This window comes from Lichenostomus cassidix, chromosome 3 (genome assembly GCF_008360975.1).
Source record: "Lichenostomus cassidix isolate B80296 chromosome 3, HeHo_3.0, whole genome shotgun sequence".
NCBI classification, from domain to species: domain Eukaryota; kingdom Metazoa; phylum Chordata; class Aves; order Passeriformes; family Meliphagidae; genus Lichenostomus; species Lichenostomus cassidix.
The window spans coordinates 83534368-83549493 of record NC_139483.1 but is presented as its reverse complement, the minus strand read 5'-3'; the positions used below and the strand labels follow the sequence as shown (position 1 = coordinate 83549493).

General features: G+C 36.1%; 1 protein-coding gene and 1 long non-coding RNA gene across 3 annotated transcripts in view; one reads left to right on the top strand and one right to left on the bottom strand.

The window, feature by feature from the left end:
• LOC146440134 (uncharacterized) overlaps window positions 1–11350 on the bottom strand; it is a 29999-nt gene extending 18649 nt beyond the window's left edge. Inside the window, exons 1-2 of the long non-coding RNA XR_014851046.1 lie at window positions 11174–11350; window positions 1324–1412 (exon numbers count right to left, since the gene is read on the bottom strand). This is a non-coding gene — a long non-coding RNA (uncharacterized LOC146440134). The remainder of the gene's footprint in view (window positions 1–1323; window positions 1413–11173) is intronic.
• The window catches only part of SMAP1 (small ArfGAP 1), an 87762-nt gene that overhangs the window by 55209 nt on the left and 17427 nt on the right, over window positions 1–15126 (top strand). For both annotated transcript variants that reach the window (XM_085056540.1, XM_085056541.1), the window contains one exon: window positions 12471–12555. In XM_085056540.1, the coding sequence (XP_084912666.1) occupies window positions 12471–12555 (85 nt within the window). The remainder of the gene's footprint in view (window positions 1–12470; window positions 12556–15126) is intronic.

Sequence of the window (15126 nt, the reverse complement as noted above, 5' to 3'; positions counted from 1 at the left end):
GCTAATGATGCATAAGTATTTATTGAACATGTCTCCCTCTCACTAAGTTCTGCATTTGTGAAACAGAATTATGTATTTGTATGTGAGGATGATAAAGTACTCATCAGCTCTCTCCTAACTTCTCCAGTAGTTAAAGAAAGCAACAAGCTGATACAGAAGTAAGAAAAATTAACTTGTAAGGCTGTTTCAGTCTGATTAACTGTCCCTGTGAAAGGACTGAATTTCCGTGGAGCTAATTGAGAGGCTTTTTCAAATGCATCTCTAGAGACATAGTTTGCTTAGACTTCATGAAGTGTTTGTATTATACTGTTTGTGGTAATGATAGAAACGATGCCAGTACGATGTATGAATCCAACACTCTGAGAAAAATGTCCTAACTCAGAGGTTGTTTATATGAAACACAATTCAGGTAGATGCTGCAAAACTGACTAAAGCATAAAGACTTGTAAGAATCAGACGAACAACAACAGGGAGGCAAAGTGGAGTAATCTCATCAGTAAAAACAGAGCCAGGGATCTTCTTCTAGTCCATCAAAGGAAAGTAGTGGTGGGTCAAGGAAAGAGGTTCTCTCCAGGAATCCCAGGCAATTAGGGGATGATTGCATAATAGGCTATAGGACTTGTTGTGGGATGCAGAGAGAAAAGAATTTGGAGATGAGACAGAGAATACTGTGTGCAACTTATTATGGGATGGTTAGGTGACAGAGACCAAAACAGGGGAATAGAGAAAACAAGGTGGATTGGGGTGTGCCAGGCATGAGGAAGTACAGGGGAAGTGGAGAAAAAGGGTCAGCCACATACATGCTGGTTGTCGGGCAGGTTGCTGGGCAGGGGGATTGTCTGAGCCTTCACTTGATCTCTGCAGGCTCTTCTGTATTCTTTCCAAATGCTATTTGCAACTGTTGAGCTGAGTGCATTGTCTCTTCTGTATCTGTGTGTGAACACTTGCAAACTTCAAGTTCAGATACCAGACAAGTTGGATAAGAGGCTGGTGCTGGCCCCTGGAAAGAGGCTGCAGGTCTCTGAGGGTCAGAACCTGCAGAGACCAGCATCTAGAAGCCAGCTATTTGCAAAGGCAGCATGTCTAACAGCTGCTGCTGGAGACAGAATTACTGTGATCACACTCACGTGTGTTAACAGGTAGCACATTTCATGCTGGACTAACAAGTGAGTAAGATACAAGCACCTGGAAAGATCTAAGGTATGAGCTGATAACTGGCTAAGGGTGTAGGGTCTTGATATTGAAAGACGTTTCATGTAAAAAGCATTTTTCAGGAAAAAAAAGCACTTTTGTTATAGTTAAGGAAAAGACTGAAAAGCATACCTTCTTGAATAGGGATGGAAAGTATTTCTGTGATTGTTTCTTTACTATAAGCTCAGTCAGTTGCCATGCCTGAAATAGTTCATTCTTGTCTGGAAATATATGAAGAAGTAATTACACATTAATGCCCTTTAGTTCTGATTGGGTATACTGATGTTGTATTATGTATTGCTTGAAAGGTTTTTGGAAGGAAAGTTATAAAAGAAAATAGTTTAATGAGGAACTGGAACTAATAAAGCTGCATTATTGTAATCTTGCTGAAGCTAATGAGCGCAATAGAAATTGAGGAGAAATATGTAAGCTGTGTTCACATAAACATAATATGTGATTCAAAAATTGAATGTGTATTTAAAATAGCTAACAAAAATACAAACCATGTTTATTGCATTTCACAGCTTACAAACTGAGATGCATTAAAACACTTTGACCCTAATCCGATTTACAGATCTTGTAACAGGACACTGGATTAGCTTTAAGATGGATCTGTCTAGATTTTTTTGCTTCATAGTGATTTCTTTTAAAAGATTTTATTGGTTTTAAAAGCAGAATTCTTACATTTTATCTAAATCAGGTTTCATGACAAGATAATACAAAATAGGAAAAGGGCTGATAAACAGCTTTTCCTCTGCCTTTTGTGTCCTTGTAAAAACGTCCTTGCTTCTGGGCTCAAATGCAGTAATTTTGAAGACTTAGAGCTGCAGCAAACTCCACTCAAGTCTTTGCCCCCAAAATCTCTGGAAAACTTGAATACCTCTGCACTTAGACTATGTGCCTCTCCTGTTCTGCAGTCTTGTCATCCCTAGCTCAGCTTGAAGTTGCTACTACTTGTTGTGAGCATTACCTAGCAATCATCTTGCAATCATCCAGTTCTTTTTTCGAGTATCAAACTTAGGGAAAAGAGCTTTTCCTCTTTTTTTCAGACCCTATTCTGAACTTCTCAGCTTTAACAACCTAATATATTTGAATCTGAATGCATAGAACTAGTATTTCAAATGTGGTTGTTATTATATAGATTTAATGCATGAATATCAGAATAAGGATTTATCTCTGATAGTTTGCGGTAGTCTCAGCAGTAAGTATAAAAAGAAACCCAACTTTATTTTAGGAAATTATACTTCTACATGGTTCATACATCATTTTGAGCAAGGTAAAAGGGCCTTTGAGATTGTCTGATCATTAGAAAGGAGTTAAACTAATTCAACTAAGTATAAGATATGAAAGGTTTTAAAGCCTTCTTGGAATACATTGACTAAAGTAAATGAGATCTGAGCTAACATTTTAAATTTAGTTAAAATACAATGTTATTATTGCTTGGTCAATAAGTAAGAACAAAGGAATAGTCTTAATCCATTTTCAAGGAAATGATTAGTGTATTAGCCTCAACCCAGATAAAGTCACATTAATGGAATAAGATTATGGTGCAGGGTCTGTTAGTTCTGCCATGAAGTTTTAAATTCAAATGAAGAAAGATATAATGCATTTTACATAATCTTGCTCAAGTACCTTGCTCTAACTGTGAAAATCTAACAAAATCCATATACCCAGTTTTTTAAAGTGAAGATTTAGATCAAGGACCACTTTAAAAAGTTTTCATTTGGATATGTGTTTTGACTGAAGGACCTTAGTGGGTACAGAATCGTATTTAGCAGCAACAGGAGGCGATTTAGTTTTGTTGGTTTGCTTAGTGTGAATGCCTTAAATAGTCTTACCCGGGTGAGTGTGAGTAGGTCAGTGTCTGTGAGTCACTGAAATAATCACAATAGGCTCTTAAACAATAAATTTACATTTTCACCTTGGCTTGGCTCTTTCTTTGGTTGAAGGTAATTCTAGTTTGATAAATAAGAATGGTGGCTTTTTGTTGTTGTTGACATGCAGGTTTTTCTCTTTTTTAGAAATGCATCAGTGTTTGATTACTGAGTCGCTGTGATCTATACAACTTCATAATGACATCACCACAGTTGAAGTTGTGTTTCAATATAGTACATCGATTTTCTGGCTTTTTTGCTAGTTATGCAAAATAGGAGTTCATCACTTGCTAAAAGTATCCTGAGTTCTGCAGAGTTAGGCTGATTTCTAAGTTTCTTCATCTTTAGTTGCAAGTCTGAAAAAAATATGCTGGTATCTTATAGGAGGGTAAACAGAATAGCACATTTCATCTTTAATACCATTTAAATTAAATATGAAAAGATCAGTTTTTACCTATTTGCATATTAGGTATGAAAGCTATAAATACATTCTTTAAAAATTCTAGGATGCCTACATGAGTAATGCTGTAAATGGATATAGACTAAACTTCGTATAGCATAAGTGTCAGGAAAAATCATATCCACATGCCTATTGCAAGCTTATAGTAAATTACTAACATTATTTCCTCATATGGCAATTCTCAAATGTTTATGCTGTCTTGCAAGTTTTATTGCAAGCAGGTAATAAAGAGGGACGGAATCCAATTGCATTATGCACAAGGCATACAATTCCTGTGTAATAAGAGCAAAGGAAAGCTTTTGTTCAGTAACCATAGAGGCATGTATGAGCTCTAGTGAGTAAACTGGAAATTGCTTTTAAGTAAGTTAGAAGTGCTTTTCCCAAAATTATTTGATGGATCTTCAGCTTTCATAAGGCTTCTTGTAGTTAAGGTAGGGAATATAAGTTACAAATGCATCAGTAATCAGATGCGTTTTAAACAGTTCTAGATTCATATGAATTTTTCATTAAAGTGAAAAATTTAGGAAAATGCGCCAAGAAGCATTTTTTGTATTTAATATTAAAATATGAAGGAAAATAGGAGCAGATAAGTGGACTGGACAGCTGATGAATCTGATTTTTGACAGTGACTGATACCTTGCTTCAGAGTAGGAGAGATTTTTAGATCAGTAACTTACAACTATTTTGACTGTAATGTTTTTCTATTTCAGAGCTGTTAGTCAAATGGCTTGTGTTCTGCACTATATATGCTACGACTTTAAATGCTCTCACACAATGTAAATGAGAATAAGGTCAATGATAATCCTAAATGCTGGTGTTGAAATCTGCTAAATTATTTACATTATAATCCTGTAGTAGTGCACTCAGTGCCATGGTTTAGTTGATGAGGAGGTGGTAGGTCATAGGTTGGACTTCATGATCTCAAAGGTCTTTTCCAAACTAGTTCATTCCGTGATTCTGTGATTTGGCAAAATTCTGCTTGTTTTTAAAGTATTTGGGGTGGCTTACATTTCTACTGGGTGTCATGTCTTTTGGAACTGTTAAACACTTAAAATCTGAACATATGACGATAACTCATCATATGACGATAGCAGAAGCAGAAAATGGTAACTTGAATCTCCATTTTATAAAGAAAAACAACCACAGTATTTTCACTGTGTGCTGGCACTGTTGAACCAGGCCTTACCAGAAAGTTTGTTTCATGACTGTCAATTGCACTGCAAAATGCCCTCAGCTACCTGTCAGTGGAGAGTATTCTGGGGAACAGGGATGTGCAGAAGAGTAGCCCATAAATTTGGATTGACCATAGGCTCTGGAATGTATGATTGTATTAAACAGTGTTCTGAAAGGATACCAGTGTCCTTACTCATTTAACAAATGTGGATTATTTTCCTATTTTACTACAATAGTAATTGAAAAAGACAATGGATTTGACTGCACAGCAATGTATTTGATGCTAGATGTGAATATTCTTATTATCATTCAAAGTGCAACACTTACCAGAAGACCTCATTATGTTGCTGTTCTGTCAACCAACTAAGCTGGTGTAAAACTTTCCACTTCCCTCCTGTCTTTTCCTGAGTATTTTAGCCAGATGTGTTTGGGCACAGTGCTAAAAGTTGGTAAAGGACAGCAAGCTTGTTTTGCAGAATGGTAGCATCGGTGACAGCAGCTATAGACCTGATAGCATCCTGTTATGTATGTGAATTTAATAGGTGTGTGACAGTCAGTCATGGTGGTACTTACCCTCCTTTTTGCCTTGCCAATATAACCATATCCCCTATGGGCAACATCCCACGTGCTCTACTATAATCTTTGTACAAAGGAAGAAGGAGGATTGACTTGGCAATGCTTTCTTTTTTTTTTTTCTTTTTTTCTGAGGCAGAAGGAATCACTTATTTAATGGTTATATCCAAAAATAGCTGGCTGAAGTAAATTTGATGAAATATCCCACTGACACGCTGGACTTCCTACAGTATGTGACTTATGCTTCAGGTGTTACTTAAAGTTCTTCACAATCCCATCTCCTGCAGACTTGTGGTCCAAATTTCTGTGAGAAAGCATTGCTGCCTGTTCCAGGGCATTGGAGTTTACCTTTGGATGAGTCAACTGCAAAACTATAATACTCAGATTCAGAGCTTCAAGGCTTGTGTACACTGAGCTTCAGTGGGAAAACTGAATTTGGGAATTCACTGTAGTTTGCAGGATGAATTTTGGTGTATAGGTTGATTCGTTTGAGTAATGTGCTCCTTGCATCTGTTTGACAAAGTCTGTAGAATGGCAGAGAAAGGGAAGAGAAGGTGGTTTTGAAGAAAATATGCCAATAGGGAAGTCTTGCTGACTCTTAAGTGTGTAGGTACGCCTCTGTGTGTAGTCATTGAATGTACTTAACAAGGTGCTTAGATGTTGTGTTGCTTAAATTAGCAAAACAAGCCATATAATTGTGCAAAGCTAGCAAAACTAAAATTATACAGTTATCAAAGTATCACTACTCAGCAACAGCCAAAATGCCAGTGTGTTATCAAGAGTATTGTAGCTACAAATCCAAAGTATAGCACCTTATTGACTGCTGTGAAGGATGTGAACTCCATCCCAGCAAGACCCATACAGACAATTAGTTTGCAAAATATATGGTGTAAAGTACCTATCAGTTCCCTTGTTCTTGTCAGAGAGACAGCTTTATTCACTAATCATTTGCTTTGGAGTAACATATAAGAGAGAGACACAAGTCTGTAAAATCAACTCTAGAACTTAATGCGTGAATAGAGTAGTTAACACTGTTACTTGCTGATCTATTTGGTTTCATTTAACTCAAGAAAAGTATTCCACATAAATTAGCTTGGACTAGAATGGTGTAACTAGTGGTATATTGAGGGCAATACATAGTGAGAGCTCAATAAAGGCTAATATTGATTTCTATAAAATGAAACTTTGTTTTTTAAATTGAGACCTAGTAGAAACTAGTGACCTTTTTTCTTTTTTGACTGGCCTAACCTGGTGTTCTTACCCATTTTTTAAAAATTAAACCTCAGATAACTTCTACTGTTGCACAAAATTAGTAAAGAAAGTATAAAGGAGGGTAGTACAGTAATGCAACATTAAATGCAGGTTGCTGTGTTAAAAGATACTCTTCTGTGATGGAATAGCAAACTTTCTCATTCTCTGTAAATCGGGAAGTTTTTGACAATGGCCTTCTTTTCATCTGTAAGGATGTAGTCAGAATTGTAGTAGAATAAACCTCAAAACTTTGGTACAAATTTTCTGTGGTTTTTCCATCAAAATGTGATAGACTGGAAATTACCTTAAAATCTTAGAGCTGATATTGTGGATAAATGAACAAGATTGATAAGTTATTAACCCTGCCATTTTCTAATGGTAGAGAAATGAGTAAGATGAATGAAATAATAGACAGTATGTCTAGGAATTACAGGAAGACTGGCTCGTGCAGCTTCTACTAATGAAGGCTACATCCATCTCAGTGTGAGATTAAAGTACGTTTGTGCACTTGGTTGCTTTAAAATCAAGTAAGTTAGAGGTGACCTGGTCTTCTCCTCTGTTGCCTGCCTTTGAATTTTATTTGTGATGGTTTTTTAGCACAAAACATAAAAGTTGACCAAGGTGCAATGTGGAGGTATATGGAGATTACCAGCATATAAATTTCTATCCCAGTAATTTCAGGCCAATTGATTTACAGTGACAATGTATGGGAAATTCAGTAAAGGTCTGAATATTCATTTCTGCATTTCCATTTTAATTAAATAGGAAAGAGGTGCTGCTTGTTATGTGTAGCCATAATTTCTCAGTTGTTCATTTTGGTAGAGGTAAAGTTATGAGGAGTTCATAAATACTTTTAAATATTTGCTCTTTAGATACTGAAAGATGATTAATCCTATTATGTAAGGATCACTTACAGATGTGGTATTAGTACCATATTGTCACATTATTGTTTTGTAGATGTACAGCAGACAGGATTAAGACATATCTTGATTTGTGTATAAAATTGGGAGTCAGTCATCACTGGATACTAAACAAAGAATTAAATGACAGCATCAAAAAACCTTATTGAAATAAAGGAAGATGCTGTGCAATGCTTCACCCTTGTCTGCCAAGCCAGTCATGACACTGTTAAAAGTTGTTGGTTTGGTCAAACATGACTTCTCTTGATGAAGAAGTCATGCTGATTTCTCTCATTAGCATTCTTGTCCTTTGTGTGTGTGGAAGTGGTTTCCAGGTTAGTTGTTCCATCACCTTTTTAGGTACTGAGGTGAGACTGAACAACCAATTTGTTCCCTGAGTCTTCCTTCTTGTCCTTGAAGATATGAGTGACAGAAGAGTATACTTGAGTGGAAGGATAAAAGGACGGCATTGGAAAATAAAATGATAGAAGAATATTGTATCCCAGTTACCTGTCATCTACAGGTTTGCAAGAATTTATAGTGCCCATACTGGATCTGAGTAGTGGATCTGTGTCCCTGCTCCTCTACTGTTAAGATGTGCTTTTTAGGTGAAAATATTTGTAAGAGGTTGCAAGATCAATTCTTTATTTGTCTTCTTAATTTGGCAAAAATATCTAAAACCTGCTGAACAAGGGGTAACTTAAATTAGTTATTGTGGCTCTTTTCATAACAAGGACTCAAGTTTTTTTAGGTAAAAAATTCCAAGTCGTGCTAGAAAATAAGCCGATCGCATGGAGGATGCAAAAGAATCAACTCTGTGGAAGCTTGTCCTGGCTGCAGTTTCTTTCAGTGATATTTGCAAACAAACTGTTTTCAATAATCTCCAAATAATTTAAGGCAGCAGACATTGCTTGTTCATAGTAGCTCTCCAACACGAGAACAACCCTGAAGGGTAATGTAGTGGCCATTAGTGACAACTGTGAAAAATGGCCATGAAAGGCCTGCATATCAAAGATGTCTTGATGCTCTGCTGTTTGCAAGGACAGTGTTTCAGAAGAATGTACTAGCAGCATAAAAATGATTTTGAACGAGAAGCTGTTAATACACGACCTGAAGTAAATATATCTAGGAATTGCTATAACCATGTACTTCTTTCCCTAAAACCACATACATTCCTGAGACAATCTTGAATGTCATAAAAAAATAGTAGCCCCAGTAACCTTGAAGGCTCCACTTGAAAATAAATGCACAAAATTGTGTACCTGCTCCCTTCTACTTCCCTTTTTCATATCGGATTTTTAATGCTATTTTTAGTTTACTTAATGCTGCTTAGTCTCCTAAATTGTATGCAGTTGTATTCCAAAGGGCACAACAAGGAATAGATTATGTGGTACTGATGCCAATACTTAAAAATAATTGCTGTGGGAGTCAAGCAGAATAGTAATAGAAACTGAGAGGAATCTTAGTGTAGCAAGACACCCAAGCATTTGTCATGCTATCTTGCATCTCTACAAAAGGTGGTATTTTTTAGATAAAACAAAACACTAAATTAAACAGTAAGTTTAAGAAATGTCACTGCCTTGTTACGCAGGTTTTTTTTCCTGTTGCAAACTTCTGTGCTCACTGAGTGCAGTACTTAGCATTAACATCTCGAAAGGCCACTCTCTACATAAAGCTTAGTCATGTATGAGTCCTATTGGGGCAAAACTGCTGAAAAGAAATTCAACAACACATTTCTCTTTATGATTGGAAATAAAATTTTCTAGTGACTCTGGCGTGAGTTCCTTTTTGTTCTTTTCCAAAAGTTTCAATACCTTGTTTATGCCAGAATTAAATAGGCTGTAAGAGACCTCTTGAGGCTCTCTCCTCCAGACCCAAGAAATACGGTGTGATCTCTGCTACAGAGCACTGAAGTAAGGCTCTGCTTTTCATTATACCTACTTTAAGTGGACCAAAGTGCAGAGTGCATGGGACTGAACAGATAACAAGATTGTCTCAAGAAGCAGCATGATAGTGAGGGGTCATTTAAGTAGTGCTTTTTAGAGTAATTGTGTGTGTGCAAGCTTCTTGTTCTAACTCATCCCACTGGTGCCAACCTTACTTAATTTATGCCTAAGTGTAGGTGACTTTAGAGAAGTCCCTGTCTATTTGTGAATCATGGCAGACCTTAAGCATCAAACAATTGTCTTCTGAATTTGCACAAAAGCCCTCCTGTGTGCCATGAAGCATCTTAAACAGAAATAAAGGCAAAACAAATTCTAGAATTGATTGAAATCTCAGACAGAAGGATAGGAAATTCCAGGAAATGGTACTTGTTATGGTGACAGAGTGGGGGGAACGAAGTAATATTGCAAATAAAATTAAAGTGGAAGATTATTTCTGTTTCAGATAGCTGCTGAATATTGCTTTGTGCGTCCGCTATTGTACAGATGAGTTATTGGTAAATGTTAGGTCGACTAACGCATTTTTTTCAGACTAAAGGTTAGAATGTTGGTGAAAACTGTATAGCTGTAAAGATGTTGAACAGTACTTTAAGGAGAAAATCTCCACCAATGAAACAAATGCAATATTAATGGCTAGAAATATTTTCTGTGCTAATGAGCTTGAAAATAACTTTGCAGCTTTTCTAACGTAACTAACTATGAAGTAACCTTAAAATCTAGTAGGTTACATACTGGCAAGGGGAGCAAAATGGGACAGAAACTGCTGATCAAGAAGTAATAGTAATGATGTTGGAAAAGGGTGTCGAAAGGAATCATATTTTTATAGAACTTCATATTTTTATTACTTTTAGCTTCATTGCATTTCTTATTTAGAGAGCGATGAAACAGAAATATGCATTTAATATTTATTGAAAATGTTCATTGACAAAGCAGAGTACCTAAGTAGATTATTTGTTCCTCCCATATTTTTAATTTTTTAGTTTAGGTAATTAGGTTAATTTGCCACAGTAATAAGTACTAAGTAAAAGAAAGTGCTATTTGAACTCTTTCTCTTTAGTTCTTATTAATGTATGCCGAAGTGTTTGGTTTCTGTGAAAAGTTTGCATTCAAAACTAACCTGTCAATCTTTAAATTATTTCAAACTTGTGCTTTTAGGTAGTTTACAAAAATGTAATATGGAGTAATGAAAATTTGCACATTTAATATAATTCTAACGTTTTTCTTTTTGGTTGAAAGAAATCATTCTATATTCAGAATTTTTAAGGTGTTTAAGCAAAAGGAAAAAAAAGCTGGTTTCATGAAATCAAGGAGCATGTCAGAAATTCTTCTTTTTACAGCTTCTGTGACCCATAGTCTTTCTTACAGAGGTGGAGAAGACTCAAATGTGCAAAGTTTTATGGCAAATTCTGTTCTGAAATACTCACTGTTAATTCTGATTAGTGTTTATAATAATAATTTTGTTGGTTTATGGCGTATTTACTGAGATATGGTCAGTTGTAGAAAAGTTCCTTTTGAATTGTCACTTTTAAAAAATTCTTGATGTGCTGTTGTGGTTTATGTTCAAAAATGATACTCTTTGGAGCTTTTGGAATCAGTGTGCCATGCCCCAGATCACAAACACAATGATGAAAGTTATAATACTGTATAGAATCAGGGAATTCATGAACTATTTTTTCATCAGGCTCTTTCCCAAACAGCTGGATCTTGAGCAAGATATGTAAAGTCAGCCTAAGGATTTTTGTCAAGAGGAAACAAGTATGATGCCAATCTCTGAGAGATTAGCAAGGGTCAGATTGTGTGTGATGATACCTGTTCGCAGTAGCTGGAGGAATGGAGTTCAGTTCATTGGGGCTCTTTGCTGGGAATTTTCAGTGGGGCCTTGCTTATGCAAGAGGAGTGTCAGTAGCCTAACAGGCTTCTGTTCTCCTGGGCTGCCTTTGAATACTCCTGAGTTTCCTCACTGTTCTTTACAAACACCAAGCTTGTTGCTCTTTATCCCCCTTGTGCAGGAGAGGAGGAAAGTAAATGATTACCTAGAACAGGAGATCTTCATAACCATGTGTTGAGCTTTAAAGCTCTCCTAAAGCTAAATACTAAGATTTAATGATTTCAGCAATCTCAGGAGTTTCAGTGACTCTGTCAAAGCCACATTATCGTTGTGATAAAGGTGTGAATGAAGCAGGTTCTGTTGGTGTCAGCCCAGTGTCCAGCCTGACAGTGCCCTACCACTGTTACTGGGTACTCTCTTCTGGTTAAAGGCTGTACTCATTGATCAATCAGTCTGCTTCAGGTTTTCATGATGAGTATGGAGCAAAGGCATATTAAATGCATGTGAGGGAATACATTTGTCATGTCACTGCTATAAACCAGTTGGTGTTCATTTTAGAAATGGGTGTTTTGATGGATTCAGGGGATCAGCCTGATATTGGTATGAGAAGAATTATAAACAGATTTATGAAGTAATTTTCATGATCAAATTTCACATCAATATCATCATATATTTTGAAGTCTCTAGGTGAGAAAAGACTAGGAGGTCTTTTTTCTGAAGGAGAAGAATGCTGTTATTAGCCTTCAGGTTTATAAAGGAAAAAACAGTGAACTCAGGTTGTGTACATCCGTGCTCAGCATCTGTAAATTCTGCATGTTCTGCAGATGTTCTTTGCAGGAAGGCAAATTAATGTCATTAGTAGGCCTCTAATTTTTAAATTTGAGATTTTAAAACTTCATTTCTTTCTCTTTAGTGCTGCAGAACTGTGCAGTTCGGTTGCTAAAATGAGTTGATAAATTATAGACAACTTTTTTGCCTACTGCATGATATGCAGCACTTCAGTGTAAGCCTTCAGCTTATTTTTAACCTATCCTCAAACTTAGATTTATTTAAAAATTTACTAAATACCAGTGAAAGTACAATAATTTTTTTACAGTCATGTGCCATGTCCATTTCAACCAGAACTGCCACATACTTCATTACAAATCAAATTCATTATGATAAACATGGGAAAGGGCTTTTTTTTCTGATACTGAAGCAGTGTCTTTAATGAGAATTTTTTAAGCATTGAATCTTTTCAGACAGGTTACTTGTGTTTATTTTTTTTTCCCTTACAAGCCACAGAAGAAAGAGGATCAGCAATCAGAAGCTAAAGCAAGTCCAAAAAAGTCATCAGAACCCACTATTGACCTTTTAGGACTTGGTAAGCAATACATAATTACTTGGTTTTAAATCAATCATAAATGTGTAATTATATATTTTAATAAATATATTTTTATTTTCTCTATGCTTACCGATAGATGAATCTGAAAACCAGAAGATTGCATGCATGAATTTAAAACTATAAAGAAAAAAGGCATGGGGATGTGGGTATATCAGTATTTATGTTTTGCTAGGGAGAGTAATGAGCTCCTGTGGGAAGGGAAAGTTATCAAAGTGATCTTCAAAGGGCTTGTGGATTGTAGTATTTCATTGTTTATGGTACAAGTGTATTTTCAGTGAAAATGTTGAGGTCATCTGAATTATGTATCTGTAAAATACATTAAATCATACAGTTCCTATATTAGTTAAAAGAACAGTAAACTGTTGAACTGTAGGTGACTAATACCTTGTAAAACTTAGTGTATTGGGCATTTCAGTATTCTGTACTGACTGTGACCATCATTCATTTCTATCTAATACACCTTTTTTTTGTTTTCTGACAGGCAGGTTACTGTGAATTTGTCTTGTAAACTAGTTTCTAGTAAAATAATTTAATTTGCGCTGTCTGCCTATACTGTCAGGTATAGGCCACATTTGTAAAATATGTCTTTCATTTATCTAGTGTTGCTCTAAATGTGTTTTTTCCATTTAATATAATCTTAAAATGGAAATGGAAGAATAAAATATGGCAGTAACTATTTTTATTTCCTTTTGATATTCAGTGTTAGGAAAATTTTCTACAAGCTTTGAGTGGATATTAAGAGTATTCACTTTATATCAATGTAATGGTTATTCTTAATTTTCTACACAATTTCTACATGATATGGGAGGAGGCTAATAAGTCTTTTAAATGTAATTCTAAAAACTTCACTTTGTTGAAAAATGTTTTTTGTGTTTTTTTTAATTTTTGGATTCAAGGTATAAATAATGTGACAAAACAGTAAATGTCTTCTCTGTTTTAGAATTCACACTCTCATCCAAAATGCATGTGGTTTTTCTTCTGATGCAGAGCTAACTGTAAAGTACCATTTTTGCATGGCTTGTGTATATGTTGTCCATATCTCATTCCAAGTAATCTGCTACTTTAGGCGTGCAAGTCTTAATTAACACGGTAGAATGAATGTAGAATGAGCCTATTTTTTAAAAAAAGTAATTTAGGCTTGATGGAAAGCTGATTCTCCTTTATTTTCCTTTAGCAGACCAACGACCCAATTAAAAACTAAAATTTAATCAATATGTGGTTTTGAGATTGTTAGGCTTCTGTATTCTTTTAGTCATGATTTGAAAAGTGTCTTGGTAACACTGTTTTATGATACAGTAATCAACTCAGATTACATTGGCTTACTTGAGATGTGTGCAATGAAAATAGTATTATAATTGGTGTTCAACAGCTATGTTTCTTCAGTGAGATATAAAAAGGGCAAAGTTTATAATATGTATCTTAAAACCCCGTAATTTTAGAGGAGGGAATACTTAAAGATCTTTTAAATAGCAAATTGAAAAGCAGTGTAATAAGCTAGTAGCACTTGGAATCCACTGAGCTGCAAATGAGATATGTGTTAATGAGAGCAAACCTGCATATTTCATTTGAAGAGTTGTCTTTTAATTAGCACCTGCAGTAGAGGACTTCAGATAGTATTAAAAAAGAGATCACATCAACCCAGTATATCATAGAACCATAGAATAGCCTAGGTTGGAAGGGACCTCAAATAACCATCTGGTCCAAGGGGTCCATGGGAAGGGGAACCTAGAGGAGATTATCTAGCTTCCTGTCTGGGCACAGCCTGCAAACCTCCAGTGATGGGGAGTTGTTCTAGGAATTGATCTCACAGTAAAAAATTTCTTTCTTATGTCGACAACCTTGTACCTGTTGCCCCCTGTCTTCTCTGTGTGGCTCTGTGTGTTGTGAAGAGAGAGGCTCTGTCCTCTTTGTAGCTGCCCTTTTGAGTAGTGGCCTACTGGAATAGGATTCTTCCTGAGCCTTCTCTTCTCCAGGAAGACTGACATCCTTAAACCTCTCCTCACAGAGCAGGTCCTGCAGCTCTTTGATAGCATTCATGCCTCTCCTTTGGACCCTCTCCAGTCCGTATGTGTCTTGAATTGTGGGAACAGAGCTGGACACAGACTCCAGGTGAAGCCTGGGAAGTGCTGAGTCAAGTGGGATGATCACATCTTTGTCTCAGCAAGTAACACCCCTGTGGATACAGCCCAGAATCTCACTCACCGTCTTTGCTGCAGTGATGCAGTGCTGATTAAAATGTTTGATATGTCATATCAAATAATATTAAAATGGATATGATTGCTTAGCTCGTTCTTTCTGAGCAGACGTTTCTAGTGAGGATTCATTCTCTTAGGACTTCATTTCTGTAAATGAATAGTACTACCTTTTAGTAGGGCAGATCAAAAACACTTGCAATAGCGGGTTAAGTAATTTTAATGGATCAGAATTCATGCTAGGATAATTTGGGCTTTCAGAACACCCCAGCTTCTTTGCAAAGTATTTTCTTGAGTAACCCTCAGTGCTAGCTTTGAGTATGGTGTTAGTCTCTGAGTCATTGCTCTCTTTTTCTCA